The 14,731-nt window shown below is 38.6% G+C and overlaps 1 protein-coding gene across 2 annotated transcripts; it reads left to right on the top strand.

The window, feature by feature from the left end:
- Positions 1 to 1,625: 1,625 nt before the first annotated feature.
- Positions 1,626 to 14,053, top strand: LOC143884506 (uncharacterized). 2 transcript variants are annotated; one of them, XM_077388128.1, is made up of 4 exons: positions 1,626 to 2,029; positions 8,692 to 8,970; positions 12,621 to 12,971; positions 13,014 to 14,053. In XM_077388128.1, the coding sequence occupies exons 1-4, from the start codon at positions 1,787 to 1,789 to the stop codon at positions 13,851 to 13,853; spliced, it is 1,713 nt and encodes a 570-aa protein (XP_077244243.1). In that variant the 5' UTR covers positions 1,626 to 1,786; the 3' UTR covers positions 13,854 to 14,053. The 2 variants fall into 2 exon arrangements, with proteins under 2 accessions (XP_077244243.1, XP_077244242.1); XM_077388127.1 differs by having other exon boundaries at positions 1,627 to 2,029; positions 12,621 to 14,053.
- Positions 14,054 to 14,731: the final 678 nt, after the last annotated feature.

Genomic DNA, 14,731 nt, shown 5'->3' on the forward strand with positions numbered 1-14,731 from the left:
AAAAGGCTGATTATAAGGAGAGAGTATTAATATGCGAGATTTTGTCACACAATTCACAAAATTCTCCCTCCTATGACAGATTTAATAAATCCTCCCACTGTGTTAAATGCGGGATCACTGGGACCGTTGATCTAATGTGCTATAACAAGGTGGGCCACACGATCCTACTCCATGACGAGCAGAAATTGGCCGGAGTAGTTGGTTTTTCCACTATAATCGTACTGCGCGGGATCTAAAAAACAATCGAAAGGAACATAAGAGGGCTTCCACAAATCAAAATGACGAAACGTGAGTGATCTTCTTAGAGGGAAGATCAACCTCTGAGTCACTTTGAGGAAAGAGCCGGTCATCTTTATACACAAAACACAATTTTTAGGATAAAATTCATCATTAATTTGAAAAACGCTAATTACATTCCAGTTAAAAAAAAAAGAAAATAAGAAGAACCAGTTATGTCCTTATCTCCGAGGCTCATATCCTTACTACGATTATAGATAGAGAAATTATCTATTATACCTAAGCGGGACCAATCTAGGCACGTACTATTCCACCCACCTTAAAATCAACCTTGTCCTCTAGGTTGGATTACTATGGAAAATAATTTATTCCACAGAAGTCCCAAATCTTGATGGGCATAACCTTGTTGAAAAATATAGTTGACATTGGCCTTTCATGTTTGTTCAAAAATAGCGGTCGCAATGACGCGATCATTCGATCCCCACCTTCAAAATCCGTTACGATCGTAGTTAGAACAAGATACGATTTTTTTTGAGTCCCATCGAAACGACAAAATGATCGAATAGTTGAACTTCAGTAATGTGCTCAACTAACATATCCAATGTGCCATCAATTCTTGCACTTTTCTTTACCCGAACATAAATAACTTCATGATTCTACTTTTCTCCATCTTTGTGGATTTCCTCGATCGATACGTTGATTTTATTGAAGCCTTCCCAAAACTGTCGACGATTCCAAAACAAGTGCTTTGATATTTTGAAAATCATTATATATAAAAATCCAAAATCTCCCAAGATGTAGCCACATCACAAAATTGATTACTATGATACCAATTATTACGAAACTGAATAGGTTTGTAATGTGATTGATCTTCTTAGAGTGAAGATCAACCTCTTAACCCTCTTTGAGGAAAGGGTCGGTCATCCTTTGTGCTCGAAACACAATTTATGAGATAAAATTCTTCATTGATTTGAAAAAGGATTAATCTCTTATCAGCACTACTGTATTTTGATGATGACACTCCTCATTTACTTAAAAGTACGGCCATACATTATTTATCGAAGGAAAATGTTATCAACACTACTTTATGTCGACGATGGCACTCCTCACATTATTAAAAGTACGGTATGGCCCGCACCATATGACGATCCAAACTGTCCATTAGATGGGCACTCCTCACTTTATTAAAAGTACGGTATGGCCCGCACCATACGATGATCCAAACCGTCCATTAGATGGGCCATCATCAAAATACAGTAGTATCTGATAACATTTCATATTTGAGACAATCTCAACACCCGCGCGTGTATGGTTTAATGTAAAAAAACTCGCCGTTACGTCTCCTCTTTCCTCAGGAAGAAAACGGGCTCATATAAAAAGAGTCGACCCAAATTTCACCGAATAGAAATAGAAATAGAAAAAAATAACAATGGGAATACCCTTGTTTTTGTCTCTTGTTCTCTCTGGAAGATTCTAAAACCTGTATTGAATCCGAAGAACATCGATGGATTGCGACCATCTCCGCATCTAGTATCCGTTATCGGATTCAATGAGTTCGTCTCAGTACATGGATAAACAGAATATGGAACTTTCGGGATCCGAGAACAGCGATTTCTTCGAGCTAATAAACCCTACGGAAGAGCAAAACGTTGGGAAGAAAGAGGAGATCTTACCGAGCTACGATTTTCATCCAATTAGGCCTGTTGGATCCGTGAGCCTTGAAGGTAGCAGCGTTGCCGGATCTAGGGCTCTGAATTCTGCGGATTCGAAATCGAATGCATCTGGTTTTACAGTAAGATTTAATTTTCTTCTCCTTATTTTATTCTTTTCATAAACGTGATATGCGATGATTGTTAGGGTTTTAGATGGATTTTCAGTGGTAGTTTGAGAGCTAGAGCTAGGAATTCGGCGGATTCGAAGTTGAATTTTTAGGGTTTTAGATGGATTTTGAGGGGTAGTTTGATGGGTATTTGGTGCGTTTGTAGATGATTGTGGCTGTAATTTGGAAGGTGTTTGTTAGCTTTAGATAAGATTGTGGGGATAAATTGTCAGGCATTAAATCTACTTTTAGAGAATATCATGATGCGATTCGTTTAGGATTTGATAATAGGAGGTTTTAGTCCTAATTCCTTTCGTGTCTGTTGGTGCGTGAGTTGGTTTTCGTGGATTAATTTTTGAGTGTCAGATAGTGTTTGAGGAATAGTTAATTGGGTGTTTGTTGGTTTTGAGTTATTTATTTTATGTCTGATGATTTTTGAGGAAGTGTTTTCTTGGGTGCCTGTCGATAGGTTTGGGATTTGGATGCTCTTGAGGTATAATTTCGCCCCTTTTTGTGGGTGCGTGCGTGTGTTTGTGGGGTGGGGTGTGGTTGGGAGGGGGGGTCGTCCTTGGGTACTTTTACGTTTCAATCCTTTTATGTCCACCTGTTGGGCCTTACATGCCCATCGACTGTCTGGTGTGTGTGGAGATATGAGGCCCTGCTGAACAATGTGCCTTGATAAAATTCTTACTATTGATCATCTCCGTAGCGTAAAATCGCCGTGCTTTATGTATCGATCATGCTAGATCTGTTGACCAACTTTTGACTCACTGTAGGTTTATGCCGTGGTGTATATGGTACTTTGTTTTCCGTCCTTTTATGTAGTTCATTGGGTTTTCCCATGTCATACTGATGATCTTTTTTTAGCATGGGAATTTGCCCCATGGAACTCTGAGGTAGAATCCTTGGAACCTTATGCTTGTTGTCGTGTTATAGTTGTTATGGAAGGAATGAAATAGGAGAGTCGTCAAAGGTGTGTTTAGCAGTCCACAAAGCATCCAAAGGTAAACTCTCTCTTCAATTATATAATGGGTACAGACTACAGAGTATTTTGATTTTTAGGGATTACCCTGTGTCTACCTTCTATAGGTCATGGGAGGAGATTCTTTCTAGCTGATGTGGGAATGAGCAGGGAATGAGCGTCCTAGTCCAAGGTGGGCCCCCTCCATCTGTTTTTGAAGATGATATTTGATGGCTCGAGAATTGGTATCCTGGGTCTTGCAGGCATTAGGGTCTTCTAAGAAGTTTTAACAGAGAGTTCAGTTGGCCTTTCTCGTGCCCAATTGGAAATAAAGACTCTAATGGGGCGTAAGTACAAGCTCTTGCTTCTGGATTCAGTTAGTGTATCGGGCTCAATTAGATCATCTAATTGTTGAGGGTGATTCTCTAAATGTTGTGAGAGACGGCACCAATTATATTTGGAGTTTAGTCAATGCCATTGAGGAGAACTGAGATTTGATCGAGGGGCATAGCATCGAGATTTGGCATGTGTGGCGTCTGACTTACTGTGATGCCAATTGACTCGCCCGTTTAGGGGTGGATAGAGATGAGATTTTGACTTTTGATTTTCTTCCTGTTTGAGGACTCAGTAGCTTATTCTATTTTCTTTTTCTTTATTTGGCTTCGTTTGTTCTCTTTTTTTGTCTTGAAACCTTCCAGGTCAGTTTTTCTTTTAAGTGACTTAGTCGATGGAAAAATATATAATGTTAGAACAGCATATGTTTTCTATTTTCAATTTTGATTCCAGCTATGCCCTGTGGGCCCACTACTGATATGGGTATGACGACACCAATAAGGTCTATGTTCCGGCCCATATTGCACAATTTCAATTGCTCCACTTGTTCAATGAGACATTGATACCCCATATGCTACTCCTGCTTCTACTCTGGATATATTCTCTATATCAACATCAATTCAATGCCATGCATCCACAGCTTTCGCTCATCAGTGCCATATAATACGTGATTTCAATTATACCTTTAGAAAAAAAATGTAATTTCAATTATTTATAAGGATCAAGTTGTCTTCTTGGATGGCCCATTTGTGCCATCTACAATTTAATGATTCCGATGAAGGTTGCAACACTGAGGCCTCGAATAAGTTCCCAGCTTGTCCACCTATAAAAAGGGAACATATTATATCCATTGCTTTGCGTTATTCTTTTCTTGTGGGGAATTTTTATGAGAAGTACTCACTTCAGAGAGAATTTCATAACTAGACCTAGAAGAATGTACGATCCACAGATTGCCGCAATGATAAATGGAAGAAGGATTGAGAATTTATTAGTTATCGTGCTTTTAAGATTCTGAAGCAGCCCATAGTAATATGTTGCTAGAAACTAGTGCCATGTTTCTTCCTACACGAGTATTCTTATTATAAATAAGTAAATGTGCCATTTTGTATAATCCTTGGTGATAAGTGCACTTGGACAAACAATCAAATTCTGACTATATTTACCAAATTAGACAGATGTATTATCTCTAATGATTGGGAAAACTTGTTCCCAAATGTAGGGGTTATTGCTCTTCCTCATCCGATATTGGATCATTGCCCTTTCTTACTTTTGACAGATGCTCCTACCCTCCTGCCAATCCAAGGCCTTTCATATTCAAACTTGCTTGGATGGAAGTATCGGGATTTCATGAGATTATTGTTGATTGGTGGAAACAATGTAAGGTTGAAAGGTGCAAAAGCTTTCAATTTATGTGTAAACTGAAAGTTATCGAAAACAAACTAAAAGGTTGGAATCGAGGCACATTCAGGTAGATGATCAACAAAAGGAGGATGTACTCAACTTGATATCATCAGCTAAGAGAAACCGCTATCTGAAGTCGAGCAGCTTGCTAGGATCAAATCGAAGAAAAGTATGAAAATATCTTTAACTGGGAAGAATTTAACTAGAGACTTAAATCTAGACCCACTTAGGTAAAGGAGAGAGACAGAGACACTGCTTTTTCCCACAAAATAGCAAATGTTAGGATAGGGCACAATCAAATATGGCAGGTTAAGGTTGGAAATTTCCTGGCCGAAAATCAGAAAGACATCAATCAGGCCTTCGTAGACTACTATATTGATCTCTACTCACTTTGACTGGTGGAGACCTGATTGTGATGAGATCAACATTGCTTCAATTATTAATTATCACAAAGCTATGCTCAAAATAAAGTTTGAAGAGGAGAAAGTAATTTCTATTCAGAACAAAGCTATGCTTTAAAGAAAGTTTGAAGAGGCAGAAGTAAAGACAGCCGGATTCATTATGCCAAGAGATAAGATCTTGGTATAGACGGTTTCCCTTTGTTAGTTTATCAAGGATGTTAGGATATCATCAAGGACGACTTGATGGGCGTCTTCAAGGAGTTTTTTTTTCATGCGGGCAGAATTAACAAAAGCATGAATACCACTGTTATTGCCCTCCTTCCAAAATTGGAAGAGGTGGTGGAGACTAAAGACTGTTGTCCAATTAGCCTGGTTAGTAGCCCCTATAAGATTCTCTAAAGTCTTAGCTACGAGATTGAAAGTTGTTCTACCAAGCATCATCTCCCTGACTCAAGGCTTTCATTGGAGAAAGACAAGTCCTAGTTGGCATTCAGAAGGTCACAGATGTGTTGATTCTATGCAACAAAATAAGATGGATTACTTCCTCTGGAAAACTGATCTAGAAAAGGCCTATGATTGAGTGGATTGGGAGTTCCTGGATCATATTCTTGGGAAAGTGGGATTCTGCAGGATTTGAAGTTCCTGGATCATGACGTGCATCCCAAATGCTTCCTTCTCCTTGCTTATCAACAACTTCCCGGTTGGATATTTCAACTTTTCAAGAGCAACAGAGGCCTTAGACAGGGAGATCCACTCTCCTCTTCTCTTTGTTATTGTGGAGGAAGTTTTAAGCTTATTGCTCTTTGATTTGGGATCAAAAGACCTATTTGGTGCGGCAAAATTATCAAGGAGAGTGGATCTCTCTCCTATATCTCACCTTTAATATGTTGACGATGCGATTATCTTTGCTAACCACAATTTGCATGATCTATTGAAAATTAGAATTACCTTGAGATGGTTTGTGGCTGTTTTCGGGCCGAAGATCAACTTATCGAAAAGCTCTCATAAGAATTGATGCAGGTCATTCCAAATTAACAGTTATGGCTGAGGCTTTTGGCTACAAGATGGAGACTCATCCGATTACTTACCCTGCCATTCGTTTGGGGATTGTGGCTTCCTCAACTTTCTTTGATCGGTTGTCGTTGACAAAATTGAGAGGAAATTTGCTTCATGGAAGAAAAATTGCTTGTATTATGGTGGGAGAGTTGCACCCATCAAATCTTCTTTGGCTGATCTTTTTTCTTATGATTTGTCCATTTTTTAAATTCCTTCTATGATTGCCAAGAAGAATGGAAAATTATAGTGGGACTTTCGTTGGAATGGAAATGAAAGAATTAAAAATCAGGATCTGATAGATTGGGAAGAGGTTAGCCGACCCAAAAAGTTTGGCAGCTTGGGCATTGGTAACATTCCGGATAGAATCCTTTCCTGGGAGAATCGCACCCATCAGATCTTCTTTGGCCGATTTTTTAGTTTATGATATGTCCATTTTTTAAATTCCTTCTATGATTGTTAAGAAGAATGAAAATATATAGTGGGACTTTCTTTGGGATGGAAAGGAAAGAATTAAAAATCAGGATCTGATAGATTGGGAAGAGTTTAGCCGACGAAAAAAGTTTGGCAGCTTGAACATTGGTAACATTCCGGATAAAATCCTCTTCTTTATTGGCTAATGGCTCTGGAGATACCTCAGAACCTAGCTCTCTATGGTATTTGGTTATTCATGACTCATGAGAAATATGGTCGCCACAAGTCTCCATGGATCACTAAAAACTCATCTAACGCCTGAGGATCTACTGCTTCGTGTTTTATCATGCCAATTGCAGAGGATTTCTACCAAGGCACTAGACTCGTCGGACAAGGTAACACTATTAACTTCTAAGAAGATTGCGGGTTGGATAATGCTCCTCTTTGCAACAAGTATCATACTTTGTATCAAACCTATAGGGATAAATTTTGTACGGTGGTAGAAATGATCACATGGTTCAACAATAAGTTTGAATGGAATTGGAACTTCAATTTCCTCTTCAAAGACCACGAAGACCTGAGCTTTCTTGAGCTTACTTCTAGGCTGGAAAAAGATTTATATCTCGAGGTCTCAACCTGATGAGAGACGCTGGATATGGGACTGTAATGGTAAATTCTTGTCAAAATCTTTTAGCAGATGCATCATGTGTTAGCAAAATAAAGAAATGACTATTTATTCATAGAGATTATGCTAATACAGTGTGGAGTATCATCTTAAGTTGTTTAGAAAGGTTTTCCCTAACTCTTGGTGCAATTTACTTAGCAGCTGGAAAATCAGTATAGTTGGTAAGAAAGGTAGATGGATATGGAACATGACTCCCTTATCCATTGCCCGGAGAGTATGCAATTAACGTAATGGACTAATGGTCCATTTTTTGTCGCTGACACTATTCGATGCTGATGTTGTTAATGATAGAAGACCTAACCATAGTTTCAAAACTCATCCGCAAATTCATGGACTCCCCTGAGTTGACTCCCGTGTACCTTGGCCGTATTCTTGTTCGAGTCCACGTTTTGTCCTACAAAGTCTATCGAAACTCTTTCGACTCTCCCTAGTTATGACCGCATCACCCGAGTACTTAGCTGCATCAATAGGGTACTTGACCGCGTCGTGGCGAGTCGACTTGGATTTGCTTTAGCCGTATTTTGACCTGCATCTGCATTTTGAGACATTAAACCTAACAACAAAATCCGCCTGAGTTGGTATCCCTCACCGCCGAACACGATCAAACTAAAATTTGATAGCACTTGAAATGAAATCCTGGTTTGGCAGGTATTGGTGGAGTTATAAGAAACAATATGATTGAGATCATTAAAGCTTTCTACGGTCCCACTGGTGAAGTGGATTCTAACTAAGCTGATCTTAAAGCACTTCTGAAAGGTTTAAGTATTCTTTTGACTTCTCAAGGACACAATGTTTAGGTTGAAGGTGACTCTGCTGTTGTCATTTCCTGGGCTCATAGTAACTTTGTTGGTCCGTGAAGATTTGCCAAAATGATCATGCGCATTCGAGATATCAAGATGAAGGAAAACATAGAGTTTTTTATTTTTATTTTTCATATTCATCGATTAGCGAATGAGATTGCTAAAGAGCTGGCTAAAGTTGGAGCGGACCGTGAGGACATTGTGATTTCTGATTCTAGCTAGTGCTTTTTTAACCATTAAAAAAAAAACTAGTGCTTTTTTCCCTCCTTTTTTTGAGGCCCACCTCAGCTCTTTTTTTTTGGTTGAAATGGCCACCTCAGCTCTTTTTGTATCTTTGTTTTTGACCTGGGGCCCCCAAATTAATATATTTACCATTTTTGAAAAAATGTATGATTGTATTACCATCATATTATTCATTTTTATATAAAGTCACCTCCTTAGCATTTATGGAAACTAATCTCTTTGTTGTTTGGTAGATCAATGATTACTTGATTCTGTGGATTTCTTTGTCTCTGTTTACATACTTCCCTTAACATCTCTTTGGTATGTTTACCATTTCTTTGTCGCTGTTTTTGTGATACATATAGAATTACGCTTCTCTAGAGCCCCATGAAGCTGCAAAAGTTACTCTGGCGGAAGATAGCAGCGCTTATGATACAGCTACAGTGTCCGAAATTGATCAAACAATGAAAAAACATGCTGACAATATGCTACATGCATTGGATGGTGTTAGTGCACGATTGTCACAGCTGGAAACCAGGACTCGTACACTTGAAAGCTCAGTGGATGATTTGAAGGTGTCGATTGGAAATAATCATGGCAGCAATGATGGAAGGCTGAGGCAATTGGAGAATATGCTAAGAGAGGTATTTATCTGATACTCGTTTTTTGTGATGACGTGTTTCATATTGGTTGTCATTCTCCAAGAAGTTTGTGATCGTTCATTTATGCTTTGTACTGCAGTTTTTGGTTAAAACCTTGCAAAAACTCTTCAACCCTACCTTTTGGGTTTCATGCTTCATTGTAATTTATTACTGTGGCGCATCCTTAGCAGTCATGGTTACATGTATCGTATCAATTAAAAGGTTGGCTGGTGATTCTTTTGATCTTTTATCTGGCACTTGCTTGTTAATATGATAATTGATTTGCGATTCAAAAAAAAAAGAATATGATAATTGATTTGAATGGGTGCTTCATTGAGCATGCTGTGTCCATTGTTAGCCTTTACTTTTTGCTTGTCACCCAGGTCATAGAATGGCAATCAATTTAATTAACTTTAGAGTTCCACTATCTGTGAAGCCAGGATTGATATGATGGATTTATGCACATGGAGATGGTACGAAAGCAGTTTCTCAGAGTCATCTTTTTAGTTGGAGAGACAGCTCTGTGTGAATGTAATTAACTGTTTTTAATTAGAATTAACACCATATCTTGCTACTATTCCCTCTCCCTATGCCCATGGAGATGGTACAAAAGCAGTTTCTCAGAGTTATCTTTTTAGTTGGAGAGACAGCTCTGTGTGAATGTAATTAACTGTTTTTAATTAGAATTAACTCCCTATTTTGCGACTATTTCCTCTCCCTCCCTCCCTCTCTCGCACCACATTAGTCTTTACATTGTATGGAAAAGAGTTAATTTTTCCATGTATTTAACTATCTCGGTCCTTGGGCTTCTCCCTGTTTTATTAATAAATCTTTGCCATAAAAAAGTAAGGCGTAATTTCATATAAAAAATCAGTTTTATAGAAAGTTATGTCCACCAAACCGTACCTTTTTTAATATTTTTCTATTGCTGTTTTCCAAATTTGGCCGTATCAGTTACTTAGAACTACGCGTTTGTGCATTTATTTTTCATACTGACTGACTGACATTTTAGCAATTTAATTGATGAGATGGGATTTTAGTCTTTAAGTTGTATGGAAGGCTGACTTAATTTTTCTTGTCTTCGACCATCTCGGTCCTTGGGCTTTTCCCAAATTTATTAATAAATCTTTGCCATTAAAAAACTTACTTAATTTCATATGAAAAATCAATTTGGTGGCAAATTATGTCCACCAAAGTGCACATTTTTATTAATTTTTTATTTTCAAAATTTTGGCCCTATCAATTTGTTACACTATATATTTTTCATTTACTGCTCTCATATTTTGGCCCTAAATTATCTTCGAGTTTGAGTCTTTTGTTTAGTTTTAATTATTTGTGTCTTTTAATCTAAATAAGTAAATAGGCTTTAAATTTTATGGCATTCTGTTTTGCCTATCTTTTTTATTTTTACGCTGTAATAACACCAAAACTGCTTCTTACTTTAGTGAGAAAAATGTTACCATATTTTCCGTTTGGTTGTTTAACCTTTCTTTGCACCTTATTTTTTAGCCTTCTGTCATATATTTGTATTTCAACTTTCAAACAAATAGTCTTAAACGAGAAATTATATAATGAAAGGCCCTATGAACATGTACTCATCATCCCATCCTTGATATTTGTTCCGACATCAGCTCACTTTTTGAGGAGCTGCTGTTGGATCAAATATCAAGGGTGGTACCTTTATCGTACCACCTTTACGTGTTCATACGGACCTCCATCATATAATTTCTTGTCATAAACATCGTTGAAATATTGAAATCTTTTGTTATTGCCATGATACTTCAATAAAACCAAAAGCTGATAATCTTACAAGATTTCAAAATTTTATGAGTTTTAATAATTTGTTAATTTTTCTCATGAAGTTATTGCTACATTTTTGCATCGTTTTGGCTTTGTCTTGGTAATTTTTTTATTTAATGTCAATATTTAACTACTTTATTTATTTTCTTAAGATTTCATATATACTTTTAAAATTGTATTTTTTCGGTTTTTATCGATATAAATCCATGAAGGGCACAGAAAATTTAAAATCTCTATCATTAAGAGAAAATTAAAGCTCCCTGGAAATAACCTTTCCTAGAAATATTGTAGACCATATTTGGCCTTATTGGAATGTGGGTAGCCTTCGAGAGTTTTTACTCTAGTTACAGTGGCTGTAGTAGAGCCTTCTTGTTGGTGCTTTGCAGCTACTGGATGGGAGAAGGTGGGATTGCTTTATTCTTTTAGTTTGGTCTAGTCATCCACTGTGTATTCGGCTAGGAGGTGAGAGGCTTGTCATGTTTTTTGCAATGTGCTGTGACGTAAACAGACTTAAGGTGAACTTTTACTTGTGGATAGAATATAGATAGATAGATTCTGACCAAATATCTTTATTTTCCTTTTTTTTTTTTGAGTTGGTGAGAAAATGTCGGAGTGTGGCAATGTAGTGATGGATTAGTCTCTTATTCTTTTTAGAACGGGATAATAGTGTGGTTGAATGTTGCATTAGTTTCCTTGATGATGGACAGATGGGAGTGTTTCAGATGTGATGGCGTGGAGTACTGACAGGGACATCGTAGGGATTGTATTTTTCTTCTACTGTTGTTTGGAACACTTGCAAACTAATGCATTATTGGTCTTGTGATGAATGGAAACTATTTATAGACTGTTAGACATAAGTTGTTCTGTTCTTCTGAGTGGATGTAACCCAGTATGTGGATCCCCTGCACCTTTTATTTTGCAGGGGTTCAGGTTGTTCTCAAGAAACCGAGTTTTTCTTCACTTTGTAAGGTTTAAGTACTGGGGACATAAGAAATGTAGTTGTGTTTGGTGCATCCAGTCATGGTTTGAAATTTCGGTTTCGGCATAAATTTCGGACCTAGCCGAAACCGAAATTTCAGCCGAAAGCCAGTAAAGACACTCGAAATGTTGATTTTTTGGGCCGAAATTTTGGTAATTTCGGCTGAAATTTGGGAAAGGAATAAAAAAATAATATTTTTTTTCCAAATTTCGCTGAAATTAATGAAATTTCCGAATTTTCGACCGAAAGTTTCGCCAATTTCGGTTTCGGAACGTTTCAGTTTCGGTAATCCGAAATTACTGATTTCGGACGAAATTTAAAACCATGCATCCAGTATGTTGAGTTTAGTATTTCGTTGACATCATCTGCAGCAACTCCATGGCATAGGCATGAAGTTACAAAGGTCTGCATGTGAATATTAGTTCATTTCGTTGAAAGATGTATTGGTCATGTAAATTGTTACTTTGCAACCTGCTGTTTACTGGCTTTGGATGCCCTTGGGAGCCGATTTCAAAGTTTTTCCAGTCTGTAATCTAAACATTTTTATGCTAAGCTTTTTTTTCCAATTTATATGCCAAATCTTTTAAAAGAATATGGGCTTAAAGTGTTCTTGCTTCATGCTTTAGTTCTTGTTAGCTCTGCAATGCATCATTTTATCAAACAAGTACTTTGTTGTTGGAAAGTTGTGCATATTATGCTATTTATTCTTCTTTCTTCTATAGGTAGTATATTTTTGAAAATTCTCAGTAGTTGTGGAAAAAGAGGAACTATATGTATGATAAAATGATGCATAGGCCTTTCTTGTTAAAGTTCAAGCAGTTACACTATAACTTTTGTGTGATTTCATAGGCACATACTACTTAATATCTTGCAGGTACAAACTGGTGTACAGTTTTTGCGCGATAAGCAAGAGATAGCAGAGGCTCAAATGCAACTGGTGAAACTTCACGCCAAGGGAGACCAACCAACCGAAAACCCAAACACCGCACAAACAGATTCTACGCAACTAGTAGTTTCTCCGCCACAGCAACCTCTTCCGCCTCAGGTGGCTCTAACACAACCATCTCCTTTACCTGCTCTTCCTCCTCCAAATGCCCCTCAACCTCATCCACAGCTAAACCTACCCCCAGTTCAACTTCACGCTCAATTACCCCAGAGCCAAATGCCCCACATCCCACCCTTGCCACAAGAGCAGTACTTCCCGCCCTCTGGTCAGCTGCCCGACGTCACACATCAGCAATATCAAATGCCAGCTCAGCAGCCCGATGTCACACATCAGCAATATCAAATGCCAGCTCAGCAGCCCGATGTCACACATCAGCAATATCAAATGCCAGCTCAGCAGCCCGATGTCACACATCAGCAATATCAAATGCCAACTCAGCAGCCCCATCCGCCCCCGTCACATCAAAACTATCAAACACCATCGCAGTTTCCACACTACTCTCAACCATCCCAGTTGGCCCCACAACAGCCACAACCTCTTGGCCCTGTAAATCCTCCTCCTCCACATCTCCAACCTCCATTGAGCCATCATTCTGAAGAAAACCCTTACATGCCGCCACCTCAGAGCTACCCTCCGAGCATCCGCCAACCAGGTCCACTTTCTCAGCCACCAAGTGGGCCCACACCATCACAACCGTTTTACGGGCCCACCAACCACATGTATGAACCCTCAGGGATCAGACCTAGTTCAGGACAGTCACCCTTCTCTGCTGGGTATGGTTCACCCCCAGGCCCTAATTACAATGATTCATATCCTTACAGTGGGTCCCCTTCCCACTATGGCAACTCTGCAATGAAACAATCCCAACATTCTTCACCTGCTCCTCCTAGTGGAAGTGGCTACTCGCGTCTTCCAACTGCTCAGATATTACCACAGGCTATCCCCACTAGTGGGTCAAATTCTGGGGGAACTGAAAACAGGGCCCCAATTGATGATGTGGTCGACAAGGTGACAACAATGGGCTTCTCAAGAGAACAGGTGAGGGCGACGGTGAGGAGGTTGACTGAGAATGGCCAGTCAGTTGATCTAAATGTCGTGCTGGACAAGCTTATGAATGATGGTGAGGTAATTCAGCCACAGAAAGGTTGGTTTGGACGGTGATGAGTTTGTTTTCTTCCTTCGGTAATTTGTTTTGTATAAAGTTACGAACGTTATTTCTTTGATTCCTTTCTAAACTTTTTTTGTCAATCTTCCAAAGCCCTGCTCGGATCGAACTTGTCGCTGTTCATGTTGCTGTTACACGTATAATAATTACAGGAAGTGTTAATTATATTCCGATCTTCTATTGTATTTATCTGTGATATCCGTGTATTGTTTGGGTTTTGGAGAAATCCATCATATAAGCCACTTCATTTTCTCCATTTCATTGCGATTTTGTGAAGGTCCGAGGAACTGAAGATTGAACAGAATCAGTTATCAACATGTACTCATGATTCGAATTCTGTTTGTAAGTTCTTCCTTGTTAGGAACGCAGAGCTCAGCCATGGACGATTGAGAATTCTGAATTAGTGCTCGTCTCTGTGAAGAAGAAAGTGCAGACGCGGAGACTAATGGCCAAGAAATAATGGGGTCCTCATATCACATTACTCTTTAAGAGTCTCCAGTCGAAAAATAGTAATGTGTTACTTAATGTGTTCTTTACATGATTATAATGGTTCACATTGTTGGCGTATAAATGATTACATGACACCAACTCTACCAGTTTAAGCTCTTGGAGTAAATGGGTTGTTTCACACACATACTTGTTATTGAGTCATATAGAAGTGGCGTGTTTATGGAGTGCCTAATGGCCAAGAAGTAATGGGCCTCATATTTATAAAATTCAATGATCTAGCAACCGGGCTAAGATAAGTGTTCATAAATACATTAGAGAGAGGCTGTCCCAAGCGAAAAAAGGGGCGAGTATATCAGCCCCATTTTTAATAGTTGCACAGTCTGAGCTTTTCTTTCCGTTTTTTATTTGGCTTGTGAGAGCTTTT

Source organism: Tasmannia lanceolata, unplaced genomic scaffold, assembly GCF_043159265.1.
Source record: "Tasmannia lanceolata isolate RefF3 unplaced genomic scaffold, GAP_Taslan_0.1 ptg000008l, whole genome shotgun sequence".
Taxonomy (NCBI): Eukaryota; Viridiplantae; Streptophyta; class Magnoliopsida; order Canellales; family Winteraceae; genus Tasmannia; species Tasmannia lanceolata.

What these genes read in the sequence shown, in the direction of transcription:
- LOC143884506 (XM_077388127.1), top strand. Translation starts at nt 1,787, where the DNA reads ATGAGTTCGTCTCAGTACATGGATAAACAGAATATGGAACTTTCGGGA. An exon ending in CGAATGCATCTGGTTTTACA is followed by an intron (nt 2,030 to 8,691) that starts GTAAGATTTAAT and finishes TGATACATATAG; the next exon opens with AATTACGCTTCTCTAGAGCC. An exon ending in TGGAGAATATGCTAAGAGAG is followed by an intron (nt 8,971 to 12,620) that starts GTATTTATCTGA and finishes AATATCTTGCAG; the next exon opens with GTACAAACTGGTGTACAGTT.